The following is a 27,973-nucleotide window of genomic DNA, read 5'->3' as shown; positions in this document are numbered from 1 at the left end:
GATTAAAGACAGAATACGTTACAAAAAGTTATACATTTATTATTGAACCAGCCTTTGCAATACAAAAGACAGGTAAGGGATTAAGGAACCATTGCACTACTTTATAAAGTATAACTAGTAATAACTCTCATACAAAATGTACAAATGTTTGTTAAAAATTTCATCATCATCATTACAGACCTTCAAATGATTTTGGTTACAGATATAATACATAATTTAACTACTATGACACCATGTTAGCGTTACATAGTAAAATAATGAACTTGCATGGGGGAAAAGCCAGCAAAATGCATTAACTCATATAACTGCAATATTGTCTGGAAAGTCATAAATAGTGGGATTGAGGTAATCGCTAGTGAACCAAGCAACAGAAAACAGAACACAATTCAAAAACACTATACATCCAGCCCCCTTTGACCATTGAGCAAAAACAAAAAATCATTTTCATGGATGTGACATGATGTAGAAGAAAATAGTGTATCAGGTTAAAAAAATAATCAACAATTTGGGAAACCAAAATTAGTTTTGATCCATCAATGTGATGTGTGGAAAAAAAAACAAAAAACGATGCACTTGAACACTTGCATTCTCTGTAAAGCATTATGTTTGGTTGTCATACTGAGCCAAATTATCAATTGTGATAAAGATTTACATTATGACATTTGGGCATACGTCTTACAGAGAGCAGCTTGTGTGTGTCAGGGTTGTTAAGGAAGAGATTATTGCACTGTAGCACACTCCATACCTACAGGGACAGAAAAACACGCACGCTTACGGAGCATAAAGTAGGCTATATTATTATTTCATGTTCCAAAGTCTGTCTCTTCAGGGTTAAATCACAGTGTACAATATATTGTTTCCACCCCATACAGGCTGATCTTACACAGAGGAATGTTAAAATACATATACAGAAATGAAAATTAGCTGACTGTACCAACTGTAATGAGCCGAGAAGATAGTCTGTGCTATTAAAAGGTGGAAATATTCTACCAGAACAGTAACGACAAAATCTTTGGACTGCAATTCCTCCTGCAAAGTTTACTACAAGTATACAGAAGCTTTTGCTTTCTACTAATACAATGTCTGTGCTGTGCATGTTTCAAAGGCCATTTTTAGTAAAGAGTGCACAGGTGTCGGAGCAGTGTGAGGGGTTTATTATTCCTAATTTGAAGCAATATGCAGAAAAGTGTACTGCTCATAGTCCTTTTGAATGTGCGGCGAAGGAATACTGGTCCATCTATGTGCATGGTGACTGGAGAGAAGTTCAATATTTGCCTGGCGCATCCAAATAAAAATCAAGGAGTCACTCAGAGTCCCGCTGGACCTCGGATGCATCAGCTCGGCAGATGGGACAAGTACGATTAGCCTGGACATAGCACAGAAACAAGAAATGAGGGTTAGATTAGAAATGTGTTGGTCCTAAATCAGTTACATCTAAAGCAACTAATACATGCATGTTAGACTAGATGCAAATAAATCCCAGCATGTTCATTATCATCCGTGGTCATTGTCTATTATTTTTCAATTGATCATTTTGAAAATCTACTCACCTTAAGCCACTTGTCTACACACTTGGCATGGAACTCGTGATTGCAGGGCAGAACCCTCAAGAGCTGGCGGGTCTCAAAGTCGCACATGCAGACCACACACCTGGGAGATTGATGGATTGAGTAAGTGATTTAATTATTTTTAACACACAGTAACGAAAAAACAAATACATGATCCCAAATCGAAACATGGTCCTGCTGTTCCAAAAATGGGTAGAAAGTAGTAAAACTTGTTAAAATTGTACCCTACCATTACTTGAGGTTATTTATCAGTCCTAAAGTGCAAATAGATATAAGGTACATACTATATAATATAGTGATACCCAACCACTGTGATAAAAATACAATTTCACTTAATTGGTCAGAAAATTCTTCCAATTCCTGCAAATATATCAGCTTTGTGTTCAACTAAGCTGTCTTAGATTTAAGTAAATTTGTGCCTAAATTGAGACAAGATCATCATTTCAGTATACTGTATACACTTTCAGACATTTGTTCGGTGAAGAAAATGACAGACCTCTCCATTTTTGGAAATGGGAAAATTTGCAAAATTGGCAATGTATCAAATACTTCCCCACTGTATGACCTGTACAACTCAATTAAAAAACAACTGAAATATTTTAAGAGGAAAAATAAGAAATGTATACTAACCTGGTTGCACAGATATGTACATTCTCAAACAAAACGTGAGTTGCACTTACAGCGCTTTGTGGCTTTTCTTACAGCACGTAGTCATTTTGGTGGGAGTCTCAGAAGACTGAAGAGTTTGTAGCAATACTGACTGATATTTGAAACTTCACAATTTGATGTTTGTTTTTTTTACGTTTTCTTTTTAGCTTTTCATCAATTTTGGAGAGATGCACAGTTCTTAATGAAAAATGTCAGTGTTGCACCATATTTTCTACACCTGATGATGACTGTCTTCACTGTGTTCTACATTCTACTGTATTTAATGTCTTGCAAATTCTTTTATACGCTTCTCATAAATGATACCTTTGAACAACGAGATCTCTCTGATGTTGTAGAAGATCACGGCAGACCATTGTTTGTGCTATAAGTTGTGGCTACAAAAAATGTCAAGAACATCTGAATTTTATTTGAGGTTGCGCTTTCAACGGCAACAGATATGCTGATTACCAATCGACATGAATGTGAATTGTGAACACAATTACATCCCTAGTTATCAGATAGCGTGCACACTTGTGCAACCACATTATCTCAGTTGTTTTTGTCTCAGTTTGTTTTTCTTTTCTTTTTTAAATGATTAATCTTGGTCTCATTTTTATTTAATCACAAAAACAGACATCTGAACAGGGGTGTGTAGACTTTCTTTAGATCCACTGTATAAAGAAAACAGTACATTTATGCATACATGAAGGAAATACATGGAGGATAGCTGACTGAATTAAATGAGTTGCCTTTGGCACTTGTTTGGTAAAAAATTGTGAAGTTGTGATAGTGAACTCTAAAAAGACTGCAATGTACAAGTGTTTAGTAAATTCACTAAGTACTCTAATTGAAGTAGATAAACGTTGTTTCATATTAATCCACAGTTCATTTGCCTTTATTTTAGCATAAATCTAATCTATAAAACAAAAACAGTCACGTTAAATAAATCTGATATTGCTAATGATTTTGGTAATACAGATTAATTTGGTATTTTTTAAGAAAAAAAAACACAAAATTATTCAGCTCTACTTTAAACCTATGCCAATACAATATTTAATACCTATTTTCTCTAACTTAATAATACGCAATGGTTGATGGTGTTGAATGCTTTTCTGAGATTAATATCTATTCAAATAGCATATGTTCTATTGTCTCAAACTCGTGTTATTTCTTCTGTTAATTTAATTACTGCATGTGCCATTTATCTGTTAGATCAGAACTAGAACTGATCCTCTATGAGGGAAATTGTATTTAACCAGAAATTAATTTAACCTATTATTGAATATTTTCTCTACTATTTTTGACAATTGTCGTAGTAATGAAACTGTCGTTTTGTAATTAATTGGTGATGTAGATCAATATCTTAGAAATCCCCTTGATGACCTATTTAACTAATATGCAAAACGATATATTACCATCCTTGGATGTTTAGCTTTTACATTTTTTAAAACTATTTCCAGTATTTGATTTCCCTACACAACAAGGTTGGCATCATTTCACACAGCACTTTTGCACAAACACATCCCTTCTGAAACACTTACAGTGTTTGCTCAGACTGATGGTTGTTGGGGTTGAACCTGTACGATGGGAGCTGTTCTATATCTGCTTTAGTTAGGCCACGGGGCTTGGCCTCTCCAAGACGCTCTGCAAGGTTCAGCAAGGCCTGAAAGTTTGATAAACAACAGGAGAGGAAAATGTTTAGGAAATGCTTTCATGAAGCACCAGTTGCACCTACAACAGCACAGAAATGCTGGAAACACTAATATCAGTTAAAAGTCAATGCACCTCATAGTTCTCCACCTCTCCATCATCAACATCAAGCTCCAGACTAATGGCGGGAGCTACATTTGGCGGGACGGGGAGCATTGACCTGTTTGAAAAGAAGAAAAGGGAAAAGTTTCCCTGATGTCTTCTTCTGTGTTGCTCCAGCAACAAAAAAAAAGAGGTTAAAAACACTTACAGGAAGTAAGGCAGGAAGCTCGGGTGATAGCTTGAAGGGGGCACAGGCTGCTGTGAACGAGCTGGATAGCGCCGGCTGGTGAATCGCCGTGGCATAAAGTGTGGATAGGGCTGTGGAAGATCATAGCCCAAAAAATTAACCCACCACAAAAATATATGAATAATCTCAATATAAAAAGCTGTAACTCACCACTGTGAAGAGCTCTTGTGAAAGGGGGTCATGGTGTGAAAGAAACTGGAGTGGCGTGGAGGGCGGTAGGGTGGAGGGAGGCTGGTGGTGATGGTGGTGATGGCCATAGCCAAAGCCTCCACCAACTGAGAGCTGCTCTCCTAGAAGTTCAACCTCGTTTTCAATCCTCTGTAAGGGCTGAGAAAAAACAGCAAATGGATATTTACAATATAAAGATAAAATGGAACAATAAAAAGTATAAGGTATATCTATTACCGATCGTGGCTGTTGTGTCTGGAACGGCAAGAACTGACTGTGTGCGTGGAGGTGTGGCGGGTGATGAGTGAGATGGGGTTGAGGGGAAAGAAGAAACTGAGGGTCGCTGGACAGCAGAGAGGGAAAGGCATAGGGCACTGGCAAATGTTGCATTGAACAGGCCTGTAGCATCTGAAAAATGGGTACCACAAAAAGGAAAACGTGGTCAATGTGAGATCCTGTTATGCCATATTCTGCCACAAGGAGGCAATGTCAGGCAAGAAAACAATCTGTGCAGTTTGCAGATTCCCAACGTCCTAAAAAAGCAGCCCGCCAACTCCCACAGATGACTGTGCTCTCACCGGGTGGTAGTGTTGTCCAGTGCTGAATACCACACTACAGGCAGGAACTTGTTGTTGTGAAGAGCAGCTGGGGGGAAGGTGCTGACCGTTACACAGCGGTGCTGCTAGGCCGTGAGGCGCGACTGGGGTCACAGTGTAGGAGACTGGTACGCTGCCATGCTGAAGCTGGAAATAAGCAACAGAACGGTTACAACCCACGCACAGGAACAGGCACAAACACAAGCAGCTCCAAAGCATACCTGCTCATGCAAGTCCAGGACCATGGCCCCTTGCTGTGACGTTGCATGATGCTGTTGCTGCTGATGGTGATGGTGGTGATGTGCAGCCGGGTGGAGTAGTCGAGGGGACAAGGTGGGGGGATGGAATGCTCGGGGATCCTCCGAACCGCCACTTCCATGTGTGAGGGGCTGACTGTAGGTGTGCGTTGGGTACGTCTGGTGTGTCGAGGAATGTGGGTTGCGTTGGAAGTTTTCATCCTGGTGTTCCAATGGCAACAGGTGAGGTCCGGGGCCTTGAATCGAGGGGTGATGATGGGGAGGCAAGTGGCGAGACGGTCTGGAGAGGCGACCACGCTGACGCCTAATAGGAGGGCTGGGAGTGGGAGCAAGAGTTTACATTTAGTGATTTGGGCTGAGCAAACAAACATCTTGGCGAGCGACGGCGACTTGGCAGTCAGTGTGAAGCTCGGCGAGTGACGCCGAAAGACAGAGCGAGCCAGCTTTAGCCAGAGCATCTAACAAGAGAAACTAGTAAAAAAAAAAAAAAGTCAGTAAAAGTTGCGAGAACAAAAGCAAAAGGTGACAAGCGGGAGCGGAATCACGGGACTCGGCGGCGACCACCTGCAGGCCCCAGCTGTGGAAGGTAAGCGGCTAGCAACAAGCACCACCAGGGCTAACTATGTTTGCAAGTTGTCCTTTGGGCATCCGTAGCAGGAAGATGGCGAGGAAACATGTCAGCCTCTTGTAAGGTGAGGCTCCAGCCATGTAATACTGTATAATTAGTGATTACTAGACCTACGATTATGATAAAAATATATACGTAATGCAACTTTTTTTTTTTGCATATTATTGAAATCAATAGTGAGTTTTTGATTGAATTAATTATTAGAACACCACCAGATGGCGCTAAAGATCACACACTGTCACTTTAACCTTAAGCTTTCGGTGAGTCAGTGTCAGCGATTCTATGGAGGAAGTCACTACATGTGTGTATGTCTGTGCACGTCTAATTTAAACCAAGAATGCTTGGCCACTAAAATACCGTAACCTACAAAACTAAGCCTCAGAAAGTCTAGCAGATCGTACACTGAGCCTTGTTGAGGCTACAACCAGTACAGTTATCCTGTACTGGTTAACTTTAGCTGGTCCTTGAAGGCTCCTGATAAATGTTCACCTGTTCAAAGCCAATGGCTGTGAGAAAAGTGGTCCCCCGCCCAAAAAAATACAAAAGCGGCATCCTTGCAGTAAAATGAGGTGAAATCTCCTCTTAGAATAGTCTAATAGATACAGTATGTTCTTATGAATCCATTGGCAGTTCAGGTATTGTTCTTGGAACTTAGCTTAAAAGCTCGTAGAATGTGCAGTGTTCCCTTTAAGCTGTGTGGCTGGGCCAGTGCAGTACCTAATAGCCTACGAAAACGGCCCAAAAAATAGCACGAAGAGTGTAACACAAAAACTGTAATGGTACCACTATCTTCAGTACAGAAACATTTCTTGTTTTGTTTTATTTTATGCAGACCAGTGTAAAGGTTTAGCAACAATACATATTGTCCTTGCAAACAATCCTTTTCAGGGATCCAAGACATAAAAATGGAGACAAGGAAAATACTTTGTTGTGAAAGTTATGAGTGGCACTTGCCAAGGTGAAGCCGTGCATTTCTGAATTTGTAAGGCAATGGTAAAAGTCACATTTATTGGTGGCAAAAAAAAAATGGAGTCAAATTCTGACTTTTTTTTGTGTGCATCTGGAATAAAGTTTGAATTTGAAGGAAAATTTTATTTTTCCAATGATGAGGGTTCAGTACTTCCAACAAGGTAAAGAAGCAATTCTAGACATAGAAACCAGCTTCAAAGCTTGCCTACCTGCGTCTGAGGCGAACGGGTGTGAGGGATCTTTCTTGGTTGTAGTGTGAGTGGGGGTGAGGCTGTCTCCGGCTTGGAGGTCCCAACTCCCAAGGGCGAATGGGGGGAGAAGGGGTGGATGGCGGTGGGGCGGAAGAAGTTAGCTGTTCCAAGACAGCATGACCGGATAGCCTCTGGCGCTTTGGACTGGGGCTTTCCTCACTCTGGAGAGGGAGGGGTGGAAAAGTGGAGGAGGAGAGTGAGAAAGGAAGAGGGTGAGAGAAAGGGGGCTGCGGTTAGTGACCCATGGCGCTCGAATCAAATCAATTTCACTGTGCTCTTCCATCCCTCTGGCCAACAATCTATACAACTGCTTAGACACTAAGCGTCTTTGTGACTCATGGCATTTCCTGTATGTGCACACCTCTGTTGGCGTGTGAGAGTGCGAGCACGTTGCACCACCAGTGCTCAGAGGCCCTCTGGGTCCACAGTCACTTCCTCTCACAGTGAGGAAATGAGGAAAAAGGCAAGACATGCACTCACAGGCCCATAAGGGAGTCATTCATCCACACCCTGGCTCTACTTTATCAAAGAGTAAACAAAAAACTGACACACACACACACACACACACATTGAATAGTCATCCAGGTTAAGCTGGAGTATAAATTCTCAGTCAGCGCTGTCAAGTCATTGGTGAGTCACGTCACTTACTGTAAGGTAATGACTCTCACTCAGTCATACAAGCGCATGTGTCAGCACCCAGTCATCCTCCAGTCTAGCTAGACCACATGGAGTACAACACTTCACTAGATTGTTTAGTCATACCTTTACTTTTAAATACAGGGGAATCGCTAAAGTAACCACCATTATCGTTGTACCATTGAGAATTAGGGGGGGGGGGGAGTACAGGACAATAGTATCTTGCACAAAAGGTTTCAACCAATTAAGATCACTCAAGCAATTAAATCAAGTAATACAATAAATCAATAATGCATGTTTTCTTTTTTGTGTCTATTTGCCCCCACTCCCCCTGACTTATTCCAAAAGAACCAGCCTCATTAAGGTGTTGAAAGAAGTAGCTGCTTGAAGTAGTACTTACTACCTAATCACTAATTGAAAGAGTTTCTTTAATTGACTATTGATCTGTATATCGTAATTTGTGTAACTTGTCATGTGCCACAAGGCCACCAAAATCAGGAAAACAGCAAGCACACACGGAAAAGGGGGAACTTATCGTGCCCGTGGAGCAGTTCAGAATTCCTGGTGCGTGGGTGTGAACCACATGATGACTTGCACAGTTTTATAAACGGTAGTTTACTTTTTAAACTACACAATTCACCGGTCACCATCATTCATCTTTTCAGATTAAGCACATGAACATTCTACAGTGGTAATTTGACATTTGTTAAGCATATTCAAGTTAGCTAAATCAATAGCACCCAACCACCGGGCTGCGGACCGGTACGGGGGCGGGCCACACTGAATAAAAATAATAAAGAATAATAATAAAACAACTTACTGTACTTTTGGTTAATTGATTAGCCGAGGATTAAAAATATTTTATTTTCAAAAGTGACTGGATTGTCTCTGTTTACGAGGGACTCTTGACGCATGTCTAGATGCTAATTATCTCAGTCGTAGCGCTGATGTTGAATTTGAATGTATTTATTTAAAAAGGGACAATGCACATTAATCAATATTTTACAATGAAAATGTGCACAAGTTAGCTAAATCAAACTCATTTTCATTGGCAGTCCCTTGGGCGGATGTAAAAGAATCATTACATTTACAAATCAATTTCCGACAATATACAATAATATTACACAAGTACATCTCCTGTACAGTTAATAGTGCTAACTAGTCTACAACAACAAACGCAAATCCACTATGTATTTTTTTTTACGTAGCTAATCGACAAGTTAGCAAAATTAGTAAAAAAAAACAGACATATTTGGAAAGTTTATTGCAACGGAGAAAAGGAACAGTGATGAAACAACACAGGAGCCTATGACCAAAAAGAAAAAGAAAGATGCATGGATTTACAGCTACAGGTGATTCCCGCGTATGATGGCCCTCTCTGTGGCGAGCGGCTCTTAATTTAGCGTTTATGGTGAGTGAGTTACTCATGGACTTCAGATTTGTTCTGTGGTGCCTTGTTACGTTGGCACATTTAAGGAGGGGACTACTAATATAGTTTACATAAAAATGTGGCTTCACATTTATTCTTATAGCTAGAAAATACCCCAGTTTTTGTGTAGCTCGTATCATTCATAACAAGCATTACCATAGTGACCTCACCATATTAAAGCATTGTTGTTACCCTTGTTATGGTGCTGCTAATTCAGGTACATAGCAATACATAGTGGATCTGCGTTTGTTGTTGTAGCCTTTTATTAATCAGTGTCCGAACAGCCAAGCACCCCCCCCCCCCCACACACACACACACATACATACATACATATCCCCCCCAACCAACCAACCAACCAGCTGGTCCGCGAAAGTTGTGGACTTGTATGAACCAGTCCGTGGTGGGAAAAGGTTGGGGACCACTGAGCTAAATGACAGTGGAACAACATCCCAGAAATGATTTGACTACTGAACTTTGAGTGCAACAGGTACAACAGGGTTTGATCACCTTTGAAAGATTTGGGCCAGCCAGCACTACCCCCCACCCAACCCAAACCCCGCGTCCCGCCCCCCACCCCCTGTCTCCCTGCCGTGAGTTACCTTCTTCATGAGAAACAGGTTGGTAAAGTGTGATTTAAAAAAAAAAGACTCAGTGGCTGTGACTTTTAACGCGCGCACACACACACAGCTCAGCAACCCTGAGAGCAGTGTGATAGCTAAAAGGAAACAGCTGGAGAGCAGGCTGCAGAGAGAAACACACACACACACACACACACACTATGGAAACGCCTCCACACAGACACATATGGACAGCTGCCACTGTTTGTGTTCAACAGCCTATATAGAACAATACCTACTGAAGCTTCTTGGAGGTCCACAGCGCTGTTCTAACAAGCCTGAACTGAACGTATTTTCACTCAAGAATCAGACACCACAGTGTCAGCCGCAAGTTGCGCTGGATGAGAGATGAGCACAGCCATCTTATAACAAAGACAAATAACTATAATGCCTTGAGGTCTTCATGAACAAACATGATTGGAATGCACAAAAAGAGGTGTGCACAAAACAAACAGGCAGCTGGTTTGATTAGAGGCAAGAAACTTGGGTCACTGCAAACAAATAGTTTTGATTCTAAGTGAAGCTGCCCTCATAGGGCTAGGCAATTGATTTTGATTATGGCTTCTCAGGATCTCAAAAACATTATAATCTAAGAATATCGATGAATGTATCAAAGGGCATGGTGCGTTTGCAACTTTGCAAGTTCACGCCCTAGCGTTCCCCGAATGCACCAAGTTGCTTGTGCAGCAAGCGAGTGACGTTTATGTGATTCTGCCCTCCCTAAGCGTGCTTGTTACTGTTTAACACACCCTGGTTGGAGTTTACTGTGAAACTAAGCATACAACAAAAATAATGATACACATTGCATATTTAAATACGAGACCATGCCATGGCTTCATCCCATCAGCCCTTTTTTTCTTTCCGGATGTTAAGATGTGGTGTCTGCAGTGTTGGAGGTTGATGTGATACGTCCGAAAAGAAAAAATGAATGAATTTAAAAAAGAAAGAAAAGAAACAAGAGACACAGTTTTAAAAACATCGCCAATGCTTATGTCAATGTAAAATCCCATTGACAACTTCCAGGTGTGATATTCTTTCAAATATTCCCGCACAAACGCTGTACACATACAGACAGGTAATATAACAAATCTCAAAGGCAAATATTCTTCCTAATCTGTGAAAAATGAGTTTTATATTAAGAGCTTCTTCTACTCTTCTGAATTCATTATCAAGTGTATACTCCATGCATGCATGGCACCACACTGCCCTTAAGAGGCCATAGCAGGAAGAGACGATATTTACTTTTACAGTATTTATTGCTATTATTTTAGTATAATCAGATTGTATTTCCTTTATTTTCCTTATATTTAAAGTTATGTTTTCAAGGATTCAATGAATTCTTATTGTCGTTCCAACACATTTCCACATGCTATGGCATGAAATAAGATACCCGAGGTCCCAGTAAATTCAAAGAATAATGAAAGTTATGTTTTGCACGGATAAAATGGCTTATGATCAATATGATAATGTAGTACTGCATGCTACAATTTAATAAATAAATAAAAGTGACAGCCCTTCAGTGATTGACATCTTCAAAATCACTTCATAGACTTAACATCAGAATGTTCATAGCACAATCTGACTAGTTCAATCAATCGGACTTGGTCTTTGAAATACAAAGGATGGCTTGTGCGCTTTCTGAATGATGTTGGCCTACATACATTAGACACAGTCTATACAACTACAAGCAATAGCTCAAACATAGCAAAAAAACAAAATGCATTAATCCACAGTAGCCCAAATTTTTATGACAGCAGGTGGAAGCCTGTAAGGTAAGTCATTGGTGTTACTTAGTGTGGGTGGAGATTTGTAGTCATACAGTGGGTAGCATCTTCAATAATGAAAGTAAAGAAGTAGTGATATTTTATTTATTTATTTATTTAAATTTTACTACCCATTTCAAATATTCTTTGTTGTGAAGCATTTTCATGCAATACTGCTGTGGAAAACAGTGGCTTGAATTTGGAACCAATAAGTCACTTGCTTTTTTTCTTTTACTTAATGTTATTAGCATCTGTGAATTTGTATACCTAAATCAAATGAATTTGCTTCGGAAATTGGCATTGGATGGTGTCAGATGTTGATGGTATGATAATCTTGAGCAAAAATATTGTAATTCATGGCACTGTGGTATTGCAATGACAGTTCTAAAATGTATTATTTTGCAATGCTTAGCGAAATAACTTTTTTCCTTTTATTGTAATCAGTTTTATTTTTAATATATGAATTTTCTCATTCACCTGAATGGACCCTGCGCGTACCCATTCACTTGAACGTATCCGGCAGAGATGCACAGACGGATTGTGAACATTTTTACAACCTCTTCACTTATTTCATCCACAGGTACATATGAAACTGTAAATTTAGTATAGGTGTATACTAAGCATACGTATTGTTGTAAAACACAATATATGCATACTGTGTATTATACAGCATTTTTATGACTGCCGATTTTACGATGGCTCTGCCTTGCTCACTTAAAAGCAGGAAATTGGAATTGAGTGCTGCCATCGCTAAAGAAACACCTACACATCTGTTGGTCAACCAGATAACAGTGACATCATGGCCCTGCTCAGCCTGCGTTTTAGAAACAGGCTGGAAAAAGCTCTGAGGAACTGTTCCATTGTAACCGCACGGCCCCGAAAAAATGTCATGGAAAAGCGACCACACCAGCTGGAGCCAGACTGTTTCAGGATGGCGCAAGTACAATGGAAATTGGCCATTTGGCTGCACACTGCTGGTGCCACACACTTTTCCGTATTGGTGACAGCTTTAAAAAAAAAAAAAAAAAAACTAGCTCATACCGTTGATGGAACGTTTGTGCAGTTTAGAAAGCATGACTTTTTAAAAAAACGCGGTATACCTTGAAATCACTAACTGTCCCATGTGTACATAATATGAAAATCTTATTGTCAAGCAAGAGCACTGCAAAGGAAAAAAGTGAGTGTGTTGCTCTTCATCTGAAAGGCACAGACACACACACACACACAAAAACAGAATTATAAAAATCGAGAATTTCTACAAAAGCTAAAAACAAAAACAAAAAATGTGGTACACTGCTCCCCTACCGCTATTTAGTATGAAGTAGCTATGTAGGCAACATTCTTGTAGTTAAAAAAAACAAAAAAACAAAGATGGCTCCAAATGCTACCTAACATGTACCGTGCAATATGACTTCAATTACTGTACGTCTTACACAGGACGGCGGACACCTGCACTCCACACCCACACTCAAACCTCCCTGTGCATCTTTCCCAACCCCCTCTTTTCTGACCCAACACTCTGCATCCTCTTTTCTAAGCTCACCCCAACCAGAACACCCTTGGGACAACCACTGTGCCCATTTTCATATCCAAGCAAGCCTCTTCCATCCAAGCCTGACATATACCCCTCCTTCAACATACGCTCCCGAACCCTACTCCATCACCCCCATCCCTCCCACTACCACTCAACTCGTCTGTCGTCTCCCCTTATCCTTGCTCCTTCCCCCTTTGCTACACCTACCCCTCCTGTCCAAGATCCTGGCCTGAAATTTGAGGGGACGCGACAGGAGGTTTTTAGATAACATGGGTGTGCCATACACACACACTTTTGCCCATTAGCATGAAAGTTTGATGGCCTCGTCTACCAATGTTAGGGGGGGAGTGAAGTCTCGTCAGACAAAGAGAGAAAGCGAGAGAGTGCACGTGTCCTCCAGCAATATGGCTTTATGCGGCCTTATGTTGGACCAGAACACTCTCTTAGAACACACAAGCCTGGTCCAAACATGTTTCCACTCAGCCCAAAATACCAGAGTACACACAGGAAGGGGGAAAAAAACAAAACAACAACCCTGCTGACACAAGATGAACGCACGCAGTGCCTTCCAGCACAGCTTAGAAATACTGTGAACTGCACTAGGCTGATAATACAGCACATTCTAAAATGAGAGGACCACAAGCATGCTCCCTTGTTGCTTTTTTTGCTCTGTCCACATTCGGCTGAGAGCAAACATCAGGCAGGAATGATATCCTGAAGCACGCGAACAGACACACCCCGCCATGTTCTGCTTGGCTATGTCCACACTTGCATACATGGACTAACTGCGGCAGGCAGCTGTTAAGACCTCGCTGTCAATGCTGTGATCCAAATTAGAGTGAAGGCTGAGACACACCTTAAGAAAAGAACAAGGCCCAAGTTTTTCAGTCTAGAATTGTGGGTGTGTAGCACAGAAAGCAAATACGGTCATTTGCTTGAACAGAGTCATTAATATTTGCAGGCATGTTTCCACAAACACCTATCCCTCCCCCACTTATTCTCTTTCTATTAACGAGATTTGAAAGCTCATTTTGTTTCATCTGCCACTGTTCCTCTCTTCCTTCCAATCTCTCACTCCAAGCAAGCCCCACAGCTGGAAGTGAAATCATTAGCAAAACCCCCTCCCTGCTTTTGGCCTCATGCGACCACCCTCCCCTCCCTGCAAGCTCTTTGCAACACCTTCCTCAGCATCCCCCCCCCCCCCCCTCTCTCCTCCACTGCTTTGCAACTAATCTGCTGCTTTTAATACGCACATTCGACTTTTTTTTATTTATGTTGATGTAGTTTTATTAAATGCTACGAATAACTTTTCAAATGTAAAAGAAGTTGACCTTTTGCTTACAGAGTAACATGAGTACAGGGGAGAAACAGACATCCAATGTGTTATTTAGAAAGCATAGAATTTGGGTTATATGTTATAATATGCATGCCAGACCAGTAGTGTGTTGGTACTTTGTATAAGAGAAACAGTAAATTACTGCTCTTGTCCTCCAAATAACCTTTGGTGACATCTATGATGGGTTTTCCATGGAATTTTTTATGTGAATTTAGTGAAAATGTGAAAAACAAACTTATGCCCGTTACTATTCGGTATTATTTTGCAAATATTTATAGGAGAGGAGACTGCACTATGAGATTACATCATATCAGAGCGTCTCTTTGCCACAAAACACTCAGCTGACTGTCAACAAAAAGATTCATTTTCGCTTCTTTTATTAATTCCAGAAACTTTTCATTTCTTCCATAAACATATCTTACTTTATCGTCTGCCACCATTTGTTGCAACTACAATATGTCTGTGTGACGTAATACTCAGTCAAAGCGTGCAACTTCCCTATCATCGAATATTCACAAAACCTGCTTCCATAGCCAAATTTTCCCTTTATTGATATGCAAAAAAATCCACACCCACTAGCGTAAAAAAAAATTGCGAAATTCTGGGCCTTTTTCATCCCCCACAATTTCTAGCATTTCCATTCAGGTTTACTTTCACAATTCTTGAAAATTGGAATGGAAAATAGGTGGATTTCACCATCTTTGTTCAATGTGAATGAAGACTGCGGGTGCAGTAGTGTAATACAATTAGTGATGTCAAAGTTAAAGCGTTTATTGATTAATTAATCACAAAAAAATATCGCATTAATCATAAAATAACACAGATTAATTGCACTATTAATTTTGACAACGCGGATGGCTACATTTAAGGTGGCACAGGTTGTGTTTGAGAAATAAACATAATTTCATGCATTAAAGTATAGCATTTAATGAATGTTTGCGTATCACATTTAGAATATTTGTTCATGTCAAAATACTGGGGTCATTTTTTTCCTTTTTAAAATATGCAAGTAATTAACTGATTAGAAAAAGAGGAGAATGAGCGTGTGCAGTGGATCAAAAAATGTTGAAGACGTCCTCATAACATTAAAGGTCAAACGAATTAACACATAACCGGTGCTCTTCAAATTTGGCGGGGAAAAAATTTAGATAAAAAAATGTGTTTTTTATTAAGCGATTAATCGTGATTAATCAAAATTCTAAGATGTGATTAATCTGATTTAAAAATGTAATCGTTTGACAGCTCTAAATACAATATAATGTAGTGCAATACAATTTATTGAGAAAACATTAAAAGCATAAATGTGTGACAACTGTGTCAGATTTGCGCAGACTAAACACCAAGTATGCTCATGTCTTCTATTTTTAGCTACGATAGTACAATTTTCAGCGTTTAGTTAACAATAACTAGTAATAGACCGATGTTGTTTTAACAGGGCCGATACCGATTATTAGTAGTCAACCAATATTTCAAGCCGATAATTATTTGCAGTAAAAGAGAAAATATTTGCGTCAAAATAAAAAACAACAACTTTTCTTTTCATTTTAAACATAAAAAAGAGACTGCTTTTTAAGCGTTTTCAAATTAAATGAAGCTGTAGTTGTTTATGATCAGCCAAAACAGCATTGTTTGTTATCAAATTTCATGAACAAACTAAAAAATAATATCATCTTACCTTGTCACTCTCCCCATAAGCATGCTCTTGCTGGCAATGGTAAGACCCACCTGAGGCTCCTACACAAAGTGAAAAGAAGAATTATTCAACATAGTGGGAGACGAAGCTTAATTTGTAACAACGTGGTGTTTACTAAATTCATCTCACACGTTCATATGAAATGTCATAGGCGCATGGTGAGGCTATATGCCAAAAAGAATCAAACAGGACCCGTTGTTACGCAGAAGATATAAAATAAAAAATAAAATTAATCAACATGATGACACAATTTCTGAAAATGGATGGTATAGTCACAACCAATCACTCACTCTCTTGTTTATCTCTACCAACAATTGAACATTTAATCCTTTTGTTGTTTTTGTTCTCATGCAGTGGAGAATCATATGATCGCAGGGGGGGAAAACAACTTGTTTGTGCATATTGAACATTTGTGCCACGCAAAAGTGACCACAACACATATGGTCTTGTCTCAGATCAGACAGTACAGATGCGCACACAAACACACACACATGCACACGTATGCAAAATCAACACAGTAATCCCAGATTAGAGGAGCTTTCTAATGATACCGCCAGTTGCATCATGGCTAAGACTTTTACTCGTTTGTTTTTCCACAACCCTTTCATCTTTTTATTGTCTTGTCTGTTTAGTCGGTCTGACTTTTGTTTTTGCCTTTGTCATGAGCGTGTCTTTAGCTGGGGACGTCCTCGCCACAGATGGTGGCATTAGTATACAGTCCAAGGGTAAGCACTCCCAAGGGCACGCCGCACAAGGCTACCTTTGCTATAGAGATTGAGAACATTGAACTAAAAGGGGAATATACACAAAAATGGCTTTTAATAGAAAGGACATTTTTCACCTAATGGCAGTTTGTTTGCAGAAGTCTTTCTACTCCAGCGCTCCCCTTTGAAGAAAATCCATGATTGACAACAAAGAGGCAGGCAGACTGAGGTTTGAACCACTGAATTCTTTAGTCCTTAAGAGAGCCTTTCCGCTCATACTCCACACCCCGGAGCAGAAAAGGTAAATGAATGGAAAAGGTTGAGGTAAGTAAAGCTAACATTAGAGTAGAGGAACCCAGTTAAAAGACTATGATCTGGGCCAGAGGACTGGTGAGGTATTCATGGGATTCAGTGGCTGCATGTGCGGAACACTCATTCACCGTTCACAATGGGCAAAAACGCTGCTCTCTCCCTGAATAGGCGCTCACTTGCACATTGTCAGAGTCCAGTAAATTGAGTCAGAGGCCAGTCATTCAGTCACAGTCACCCTTGGGAGCACAACATAGAAGTTAGAGAACAGGTTTCAAATGTTTAGATGACATTATGTCCCCTGTTGGATGAACAAACACGACTGCAAACGCCACACATTTCAGATCAGTCGTTCTTCTTAACCTTGTTGAAGGAACCCAAATCCACCAGTTTCCTATCCGCATTCACTGAACCCATTTTTTTTATTTGAAAAATAAAATTAGATTTTTTTTCTTTCTAATTCAAGACGGTGTTTACTGGTGAACAAAATGAACAGGAAGAGCAGCCTTTTCATCGAATCTGACTGTTCACCTTGAATTCAGAACGTGCTCTGTTCTTCTATTCTTAAGGAAGGATTCCTTTACTTTTGCTCGATAGCTCGTTGCGCTCGACTAGACTTGCTCAACTTGGCAGTGCAAATCATGCTGTTAGGACGCTGACTCCCATCACTCAACTCAACACTATATTTATGGAGCACTTCAAAACAACCACTGCTGTTTTCTTAAGATGGAACCCAAGGGCAGCATATACAATGAAAACAACAGATGGCCCAGAATTGAACCCTGTGGAACACCATACGGTCTGTTATACATGTAAATTCATATTGCACAAAATTAGTCAGACTATTCTCTTTTTGCTCAACAGTTAGTATGAAGGGATTACAATAATAAAGAAATCAGAATCACTGAGCGCACCAATTCTCTGCAACACAGAAAGGCCAAGCAATGTAGTGTGATCACCTGCAGCCTGATGGCCAAGTGAGTGTGCCATCACGAATCACATGAGTCGGGTCAGTGTCTTGACCTCTGCCGAACCCGAGAGACTGACTCACCAAACCTCTGGGGTTCGAGCGAATCCAGGTTAAAAAAACACTGCTTTTGATTCTCTGCTAAGGGGAGTATAGCATAGTAGGAATCTACTAAGAATTACGACAGTGGATATTTTTTCATTTTAAATCTAACGTCATTTTTGCTGTCCAATTTCTGCAGTCTTGAGCTCCTTTTAAATTGCAATCTCATGTCTGTGTTATTCTCTCGACTTGGAGCGCCATTAGAGAAACAAATGTGATCCAATTCAGAAAAACAAACTAGTGCTGCCAGCTCCCAGCGCAAACTCACTTAAGCCCATGTCGAGCCTGTGTGTCACTGGCAAGAGAATTTGTTCAGCTTTTAACCAAGTGTTTTACAGTTAAAGAGCAAGCAATGTTTTCAAAAAGATTGTCAAATTACAGAGGAAAAACATCCCTGAAAGTTGATATGGACATCCATCCTACTGTATGCCACAAGTGTGAAGTTACAACTCTCAATCTCCAAATTTGAACTCTTACAGTTTCTGGGAATGGCAAATGTGATTGCCATAGAGGGGCAGAGGACAAGGTTGAAAATGCACATGAAAGAGTGACGAATGGAGAGGAAAAGTCAGGAGAGGTGGAGAGTAAAAAAACAGGATGGAGCGAGGTGAGAGAAAAGAGCGGGGGCACTGGATGGGGGATGTGGCTTCCCCTCTTGACTGCTATTGATTTTCTGTATGCCTCAGAGTGCATCAGCTATTTCTATCCATTTCCTTCACCTCTCCACCCTTTTTCATCCCACTCTGCTCTTCCCTCAGACACCCCCATCACTCCATCACCCTCCCTCCCTGACACCAGCCCCTTTTCCCCCTATCTGCCATCCTGTCTCTCTCTCCCATGCACCCCCGCTGCTTCATCTCACAACATCCACATTTCTATGCTTTGCACTATTACATCATCTGTGTCCACTTCTCCTACAGTTTTCCTCTTCTTACTGTCCTGTCCTTTAAGGTCAATGACAAGCAGCAGATATTTGGTGGCCAAAAATCCACATCATTAGGTACACATGCACAAACGTATGCGATTTACCAGAATTAAATGTTTGCTTTTGCACAGATAACTGCGATGGCCTCAAGTAGAGCGCAGAGTAGATCTCAGCCAAAGCTGAACAATTCCAGGGTTCGCAGTTCGCACTGCCCGCTCGCCACATTGTCAATGGCGAATTGAAACACAGTGTGTCGAGGTGAATATTTCCCATGTTCGCCATCAAACTGATGAAAGCCAGTTTGGTTGATCAAAATCACACCATTTCGAAACTCGCAAGCTCCGACTTCAAAGCTAGATGGAAAATAAGATGGTGAAGTTCATTCCTGTTTAATGACTAGGTTAGGGTTGTCAGTTGTCACCGGTTAAATATTTTTAGAATCAGTATTGTATTGATTATTCCATCAAATAATCAAATCAATTATCAGATTAAAAAAAAAATGCATTAAAGTTTATTGCAAAATCATTTCCCCCGATTGTTTATTAACCAATTACTTTTCTTCATTTAATTATTTAAAAACATTAAGTAATATTACGAGAGGGAGTGATGTACTTATCAACCTTTTTAAAACTGAGAACTATTTTTTGGGTACTGAATAATGCGGAGGAAGGGCTAGTTTGATATACACTTCAGAGGCTGCTTCAGGTTCACCTACAATACATGACAATCACATGTTATTCATTCTACGGCTGCAAATAATGATTATTTCCTTAATGAGAGTAAATTGACTATTTCTTTTCATGAACTGATTATGATTCAGTTATTGGTTTGGGTTGTAACGTCAGAAAATAGGGGAAAATGTTAATCATTGTTTTCTAAAGTAAAAACAAACTTAGCAAATGCCATATTTTGTTTAATTACAAAGATATTTTAAGTAAAATAATTGCCCCAAATGATTCATCGATTACGTGTTAAGATGATTTTTATACTTTTTAGTCACATTGGGCTAAGAGGTTTGATGACCCAGTGCCAACCATGAATTCGAATTTGGATCAGCATCAAAATACCTTAACCAAATTATATTTTAATATTGTCATTTATGTATTCACTGAAAAAAAAGAAAGCAACCAAAATCAAAACATCTTAATCATTAGAAATTGGACAGAATGTCACCTGCCATATTTACATATCAGATTTATGGAACATAAAGCGGCGATTTTGAGCAAGCATATGTATGAGAAGCACAAATGCACACCCACACACTTCACCCCTGAACACATGTCAAGGCACACTTCACACCTTGGTGCAAAAGAGTTTCAAGTAACAAGCTGGTGGACACGCTCAAAATAGGTGGCTAAGTAACGTCTGCCCAGCCGTTACCTGGCTAACCATGAATCCCACCTTCTCACCCCAAATTATAACTGAAAATAAAGAATTTATTATGAAAAAGGCTATACATCCTAGACGCTAAACTAAACATAGAATGACTCTTTATTGCAATAATTTACTCTCTGACGTATGCTGTCAAATTTCTACACCAAACCCACTTCCTGGATGAAGCAGCAACAGCCAGCTTGTGGCTTAGAACTGCAAAACATGGTGCTTGTTTAGCAATGTCACTGAATTGGAAAGCCTATGTGATCTACACCTACCTGTCTGACTGCATTGTAAGTCTCAGTGTCAACTAAATTCTATTGTTGATTAGATTTGTTTGACTGGTGTGTCCTTTAGGTAACTTATTACACTTCAACTATCATCGTACTCTTACTTCACCTTCCGTCAGGCTGGTGGCCAACGTGCACAGACAGGATGTTTCTGCTGTTGTGTAATTTCATACGCAAGTATGTTTTTGTTCGACAGTGCTTTACAGCCTAATCCAACCACGCAATAAGCAAAGGGTGGAACACAGCTAATAAAAGGCATACAGAGAAAACACACTCATAAGCAACCCTACTATTTCCTCTTGAATTGTACATAACTATTAATTGATTCATTTCATAAAACGAATGATGATCACCAACTGATAGCTTTATACATTCTACAACAATTATTTTAAAGGACACACAGAAACGTCAAAATCAGTTATCAATTATGACATTTGAAAAGCAGGGAAAAGATGAATGCCTTTGCCCATCAACACATACTGTAACAAGTGGATCTAAAATGTCTAAAATGTGGTAAACTGTGAACTCTAAGTTTCCTAACTGTTGTAATCACAACACTTACATTTTTACCCACGCAACATTTATCCATGCCTTTCCTTACAGTTTCTGGTCTCTTTCCATCAGTATTATTCCCCCTTGTATATTTGCTTCCAGCAAATTATTTTCAACTCCCTCCAGTCACAGTATCTGAACAGCTCAACTATTTTCGAGGAGTGACACTCCTCTCTCTTCTTGGTTACGGTGACTGCAACACAGTGTTCCTCGTTTACTGTGGGGGTTACGTTCCCAAAAATATCTGCAGCAGGCGAAATCCACAGAGTACAGTTTTTTTTCTTTGGGTATTGCCTTTAAAGGTATTACGAACCCCCACACACATAAATACTTATTACACTTAAAGGTACAGTGTGCAAAAGTTCACCACTAGATGTTGCTAAATACTGTAATAGAATGCAGCCAAAACATGTGCATTTCGAAGCACGCGCACTACAGTCACGCAGAGAGACCACACATCGCAAGCCTACCACCCATTATTTATTTGGAATGAGTGAGCATCTTGGCAAGCGATGGTGACTTGGCAGCCGTCAAGCGAGCCGGAGTTAGCCGAAGCAGCTAACAAAAATGGCTTGCGGGAGTTAGGCGGAGGCATAGGCTGGAGTGGCTAACAAGAGCGGCTAGCGGGAGAAGCGGGAGAAAAAAAAGGTAGTAAAAGTTGGTGAGAGCAAAGCAGAAGGCGACAAGCGGCGAGCCCGAATTACGGGACTCAGCGATGACCACCTGCAGGCCTCACCTGTGGAAGGTAAGTGGTGGTTGACCCAATTTTTAGTTCACCACTAGATGGCGCTAAATATTGCACTGTATTTTTAATAAATATAACTTAAAATAAATACAGAGCTGCTGATTGTAGGCTGCATTCTGCAACAAGCTGTTCATGGTCTCACTTTTTTTAAAACAAATTTCCTATATAAAAAAACTACAAATAAAATCAAAATTAATTGGCTGGTCCGACTTAGATGTAAATATAGCTGGTAAATCTGCAAAATAGTCAGGTTAAACTGCAATGGTTGAAGTTTTGGTCACAAATGAAAATCCTGCAATGATTGAGTAGAACCGCAAATAACTGTACCGTGAAGTAACAAGGGAACACTGCAATGTAATTAATTTTGTTTTACATCTTTAACACTCGTTTTCATTCCTATCTTTGTCACCGCTTTCACATCCACCTTTCTTGATGCTATTACTGCACTTACTGCTTTTTCCACTTCTTTTTTTTTACCTCCGTCTTTCCACCTTCCATTTTGCTTAAGGCTTTTTGTCATTCCCTATGACAGTCCATCTAAAAATGTTATTTTCCCAAACCAGATCAAAGTCTATACCTTAGACCGGGGGCTAATTTACGGGTCACTCGCATCCTCCACTGTGATGCTCTTTGACTGACCAATGAGAGTGTTTTGTTGTTTATTTAAAGCGTTGACGGGAACTCTGGCAACTTGGTCAACCAAAACATGAGATTTTTTTCCCCCCAAAACCAGAGGGGGTTTCCTGGGTGACAAGACAAATAAAGTACAAAACAGAGTACATGTTTTCACTTCTGTAACAAACAGAAGGATGGAGAGGACAGACAATGAGTGGTAGAGAGAGTGGCACGATGGTCTGTCCCTATGCTGCAGCTACCGGCAGTCCATTAAAACGATCTTTCCATTAAACAAATGTGCATGAGGAGGCCAGCAAAAATAGACCAGAGGGGCACAGAAAGGGTTGCCTGATCCAAAGGCAACCAAGAGACGAATGTGACAGTGAAAACACATGCCGAGCCAGAATATGACACAGAAAATTGAGCCATAGCATGTGATTGTTAATTACAACACAGGGATAAATTTACACGTTTTTTTTTTCAATAATAATAATAAGAATTTCGCCACAATAGAAGGTTATAGGTGGCCCCTCTACTGTGACTGAAGAAGATGGAATGAAACAGTGCAACTGACTGCTGATGATGTATGTAAACATATAGGCATATAAATAACTATTTATCGAGTCCGGGAAAAAGGTATCATGACCACTTTATTTAACAAGTGACAAGTGGATATAGTAATTATTGTGACAGGCCTAAGCGCTCTAGCCTCAGACACACTTGGCACTTCTGCAGCTTTGTGAGCTTTGTGTCGCAGGGAGACAAAGTCTATCCCAGCTAACTTTAGCCCAAAAGCCAGACTACACCATTTACTAGTTGCTGATCAGTCGCAGGACACATACAGAGACAGCTAACCATTCAGACTCACATTCACACCATGACTGAGTGGGAGCTGAACCCTCGTTGCAGTCTGCCGACACCAAAGTCAAGCATATGTACCACTACACCAACAATGACTGAACTCTTATATGACAGAATAAAAAAAAGAGGTTAGGGAAAACATACTTTCATGTTATATAAAGAGAAATTTGAGTCACTGGAGAAGAGCAGGACAAACTAAAAGTACAACAGGATAACATTACTGTTGGTTTCATGCCTCACGCAGATGACTAGCACTTAATGAATGGACATGGAATGTCTACTTCACTCTCAACCTTCCACACAAGCATGGCTCATTCTGGGAGTGGGGAGAGGCCGGAAAAAAAGAGACAACCAGCCAGCTACAATACCATCAAATGCCATGAAAAAGATGTATGCTTTGTAAGCTTTTGAATATTTGCTAATAGCATAACGACTAATGAACAAGCATAAAAATAAACAGCGAAGAACAATATTCCTGTTAATTATTCTTCATGGTATTATTCAGGCCTCTTCGAAGGGTAAGCAGTTGTACTTTTTATTTTTTTTTTATTCACGTAAAAGGTCAAATAACCATTTTTTCCCCACTGTTTTATGAATAACATGTCAAAACTAGTCTGTGACATATTTTGTAAGTGTGATATCTATACGGTTTGTTGTTTGCATGAAATAGCCTTTGAAAGGCAAAGAGGTGCAGAAATTAGCAGAATTAAATTTGCCGCTGTTGTGATGTAAAATTGCTACTTATTATTTAAATACATACCCACTTCGTAGTTACAACACTCTCTCTAAGCTCAGCAAAAATGACGGCGGCAACGCATGGCGGCTAGAATTGTACTAGCTGTCCATCGCAGAAGAGGAGTTGAAGACGAAACTACATCAATTTATTTTGGAACAATCTCCAAAGTATTTCAAACCCTGACTTTTGCTGTGTTTTCGTGGAGGATGGCTTCGTCAACGTAAGCGTTCACACACGATCTAAATACATTTCCAGGTTTTAAGCCCACATACACACACAATGATTGGTCACCTCTGGTGGCTGCAAGGTCACACAGTATCTCCATTAAGGTGTACCGATATTTAAATCCATCCATCCATTTCCTGAACCACTTATTCCTCACAAGGGTCGCGGGGGTAATGGAGCCTAACTCAACTGTCTTCAGGCAGAAGGCGGGGTACACTCTGAACTGGTTACCAGCCAATCGCAGGGCACACAGAGACGAACAACCATTCACACTCACAATCACACCTAGGGACAATTTAGAGCAGGGGTGAGAAACTCAGTCCTCGAGGGCCGGAGTCCTGCAGGTTTTGGATGTTTCACTTCCCCAACACAGCTGATATATTGATCTGCTCATTAGCAAGCTCTGCATAAGCCGGATAACGATCTTGTTGATTGGAATCAGCTTGTGTTGGAAGAGGGAAACCTCCAAAACCTGCAGGACTCCGGCCCTCGAGGACTATTATTATCATTATTTTGTAAACCTGATAAAAAGGAAAGTTTTTTTTTAGGAAAGAAAAAAACTAAAGAAAATGCTGATAAACATTCAAATAACTGTTGAATACAATTTAATTTGGTCATATCAAAAAAATATATTAGTTGAGTATTTATTGTCTGATTTGTAGTTTGTAGCCTTTCACAAGCTGTCACCATTGGTTTAAAATGGTTAAATAAAAATCACATCTTGAAAGGGCTTAGTATGGTATCAGTATTTTTTGAATGACTTTCTCCAAATGACATTCCCTGAAGCAATGTAATGCACAGCACAGTGGTTCAATAAGCTTCAGGCTACCACCGTTCACATTATACAGACTGCTGTGGTTCACTTGCCTTCCATGTTGGTAACAGTGAGCCACACAAACTGCAGCGTTTATGCAAAACACAAACCCACTGTATTTAAATTAAAATACAATACGCACGCTTAGCCATGTCAATGTACAGGTGAGTTTTTTTTTTTTGTTGTTTTTTAAAGTTTTTTTTAAAAACGCCACTAAAGCTAATGTCAAAGTCATGGCCCGGGGCCAAATCCGACCCACTACACCATTTTTTGTGGCCCACTAAAGCAATTCAAGTGTCTATTTCATGTTTCTTGCGAAATTTAGTTGTTTTCATTTTGGCAGAAAATCCATCCAAAATTGTTAAAATTATTTTTACTTTGTACAGACATTACAAGCTTTTTTTCCCCCACCCACATAAATTCAACTATCCATCAATTTTCTATACAGTTTATCCTCAGGTTATGAGACCCTTCCATCTGACTTTAAGTGAGAGGTGGGATAACCCTGGACTTGTAGTAGCCAATTGCAGTAAATTGACCTGCAATATTTATATTTGACCGTTACTGATGTAGTTGCACATTTGCCTGACTTACACGCAGGCAACGAGGGTTCAGTTACAAATAACTGTTTGCCTCTATGTGCCCTGTGATTGACAGGCGATCAATCCATGGCGTAGTCTGCTTTTCGCCAAAATTTAGCTGAGATAAACTCCAGGCTCCCGCAACCCTAAACAGAATTATGGTCTAGATAGACAGTATAGAAAATTAATGGATGTATGGATAAAGGCCTACTGAATATATTTGGTTGTCATTATTTTACATGATTTATTTCAAAGTACATTTTCTGTTGAAAATATAAACAACAATGAAATGCCGGTGCAATTGTACACAAGCAATAACATGATGAAGTGATTATACATTTATATGATTTTCCACAAAGGTCCGCAATGATAATTAGTTTTACACTTCTGCACTAAAGTAAAGCCGGACTTAAGTGAACAGAATAGTGAGATATTTCACAAAACATTTATCTTTGTATACGGTAATGTATGTCTATATGTTCATAAACACATACACAACAACTTACCTTCGGTTGGGATGCGGAGAGCTCCAGGAACAGAGGGAAGTCTCTGGATACCCGGAGAGGCGTTACTTCCCAGGGTTTGCTGCTGGTTCTCTGCGTGGCTGCTATGAGCCCCAAGGAGAGTACAACCACCGGCAATGTGGTGGTGGTGGTGCTGGTGGTGCTGCTGCTGCTGCTGGAGATGCTGCTGGTTAGTTCCTATTGCTCCACTGCCAGTAATTCCATTCCCACCATTATACTGCTGGTAATATCCAGACCGGGAACGCGATCGAGTCCTGGGGGGCTCCATTGTCATTTGGTGGCCGTGGAGGGAGTGGAAGAGAAACGAGGAGGACGCGACTGGGGACTGCGGCGGAGAGCTGTTGGTGGATGCTGGTTGTATGCTCCGAATGCCGCTGTGGCTGTAACTATAGCCCCCGACTCCTCTGCCCCCCTCCGCGCCCCCGTACTCTGTTCGCTCCGCCGATTCCGCCGCCCCCGCCTCTTCGAATAAATCAGCCCCTTTAGGGACCGGCTCTGGGGTGGAAGGCAGCCGGGGGCACACTCTGGGCTCTTGAGTCGTCGGCTGGCCAGTGGCTGCGATTGGCATTTCCTTTTGGGGGATTTCCTCGGTTTCCTCTTTTCGACTGGTTTGCACGCACTTAGGATGCTTGACGGAGTTGAGACACTATTTAAAATATAAAATAAAAGTAACACAGTTAACATCACAGTTTTGTAGCACACTGTCAAAAGACCATTTACTACTTTACCACAGCGTTCTCTATCGATAATCAAAGTTTACTGTGGATTAAGGTTGACTAAAACAATCACACAGCGCCATACATACGCTAAAATACACGCAAAAAACAACAACTTTAAAAACATATACATGAGATTGAGTATCAATTGGCTGTGGGTCGCTAGCTCCCACAAGCCTGCGATGTTGTTGTCGGTATGCTAACGTTAAGTGCGCGGAACGTATCGCGTTCTAAATATATTCCATACTATTATTACGCAGTCGTTTTTTCCACATCTTACTTGATCCCCCTAGTGACTTTATAACAACTTTGACCACTTTAGCAACAAATTAAACTTGTTAAGCGTGCCTGCGTACTGCGGTTCGCTAGCATGAGAAGATATCGCAACCCCTCCTCTTTACTGCGACCAACACAGAGGGGAAAATCCAGTTGCTTGCCACCCACGCCTAGAATACATTTAAACTGCATGATTGTGAGCGAAAAAGATAAATTAGGATAAAAACTTTTGAGTTTGCCGAGCCAGCCGCAATCGCCGATCATGTTTTTTCGCTGAACAGAGGCAAAACCATAAAAGATGGAAATCAAAAAGTCGACAGCCTGAAATTACAAAGAAATAACAAACGCTTTTTACGGTCTGGCGTTAGTACACCACGTTCTCTAATCTTTCCGAGTTTTTCCGACTACCAACCTGCAACGTGATCCAGCGGACTCCAATCTATCGATAGTACGGCGTGTGTGTATGTGCGTCTCGGCTCTCAGTGTGTTCGCTTGGTGTCAGCGTGAAATGTGACAGACCGTCAACGCTCAAGTCGGATTGTACCAGACTAGAGCAATAGATTAC

At 40.4% G+C, this 27,973-nt stretch overlaps 1 protein-coding gene across 1 annotated transcript; it reads right to left on the bottom strand.

Annotated features, from left to right (window-relative positions):
• Positions 1-14: 14 nt before the first annotated feature.
• rnf38 (ring finger protein 38) lies at positions 15-27,947 on the bottom strand. The gene is made up of 13 exons (XM_077571742.1): positions 27,821-27,947; positions 26,399-27,062; positions 16,075-16,133; positions 7,043-7,245; positions 5,201-5,552; positions 4,962-5,126; positions 4,621-4,791; positions 4,366-4,542; positions 4,177-4,286; positions 4,002-4,086; positions 3,758-3,879; positions 1,551-1,650; positions 15-1,366 (listed from the first exon to the last, which is right to left on the bottom strand). The coding sequence occupies exons 2-13, from the start codon at positions 26,982-26,984 to the stop codon at positions 1,304-1,306; spliced, it is 2,193 nt and encodes a 730-aa protein (XP_077427868.1). The 5' UTR covers positions 26,985-27,062; positions 27,821-27,947; the 3' UTR covers positions 15-1,303.
• Positions 27,948-27,973: the final 26 nt, after the last annotated feature.

This window comes from Vanacampus margaritifer, chromosome 7 (assembly GCF_051991255.1).
Source record: "Vanacampus margaritifer isolate UIUO_Vmar chromosome 7, RoL_Vmar_1.0, whole genome shotgun sequence".
NCBI classification, from domain to species: domain Eukaryota; kingdom Metazoa; phylum Chordata; class Actinopteri; order Syngnathiformes; family Syngnathidae; genus Vanacampus; species Vanacampus margaritifer.
This window is presented reverse-complemented; position numbering and strand designations above follow the sequence as displayed.

What these genes read in the sequence shown, in the direction of transcription:
- rnf38 (XM_077571742.1), bottom strand. Translation starts at nt 26,984, where the DNA reads ATGCCAATCGCAGCCACTGGCCAGCCGACGACTCAAGAGCCCAGAGTG. An exon ending in CCCGTTCGCCTCAGACGCAG is followed by an intron (nt 5,553 to 7,042) that starts GTAGGCAAGCTT and finishes TCCCACTCCCAG; the next exon opens with CCCTCCTATTAGGCGTCAGC. An exon ending in AGACACAACAGCCACGATCG is followed by an intron (nt 4,543 to 4,620) that starts GTAATAGATATA and finishes GTTTTTTCTCAG; the next exon opens with CCCTTACAGAGGATTGAAAA.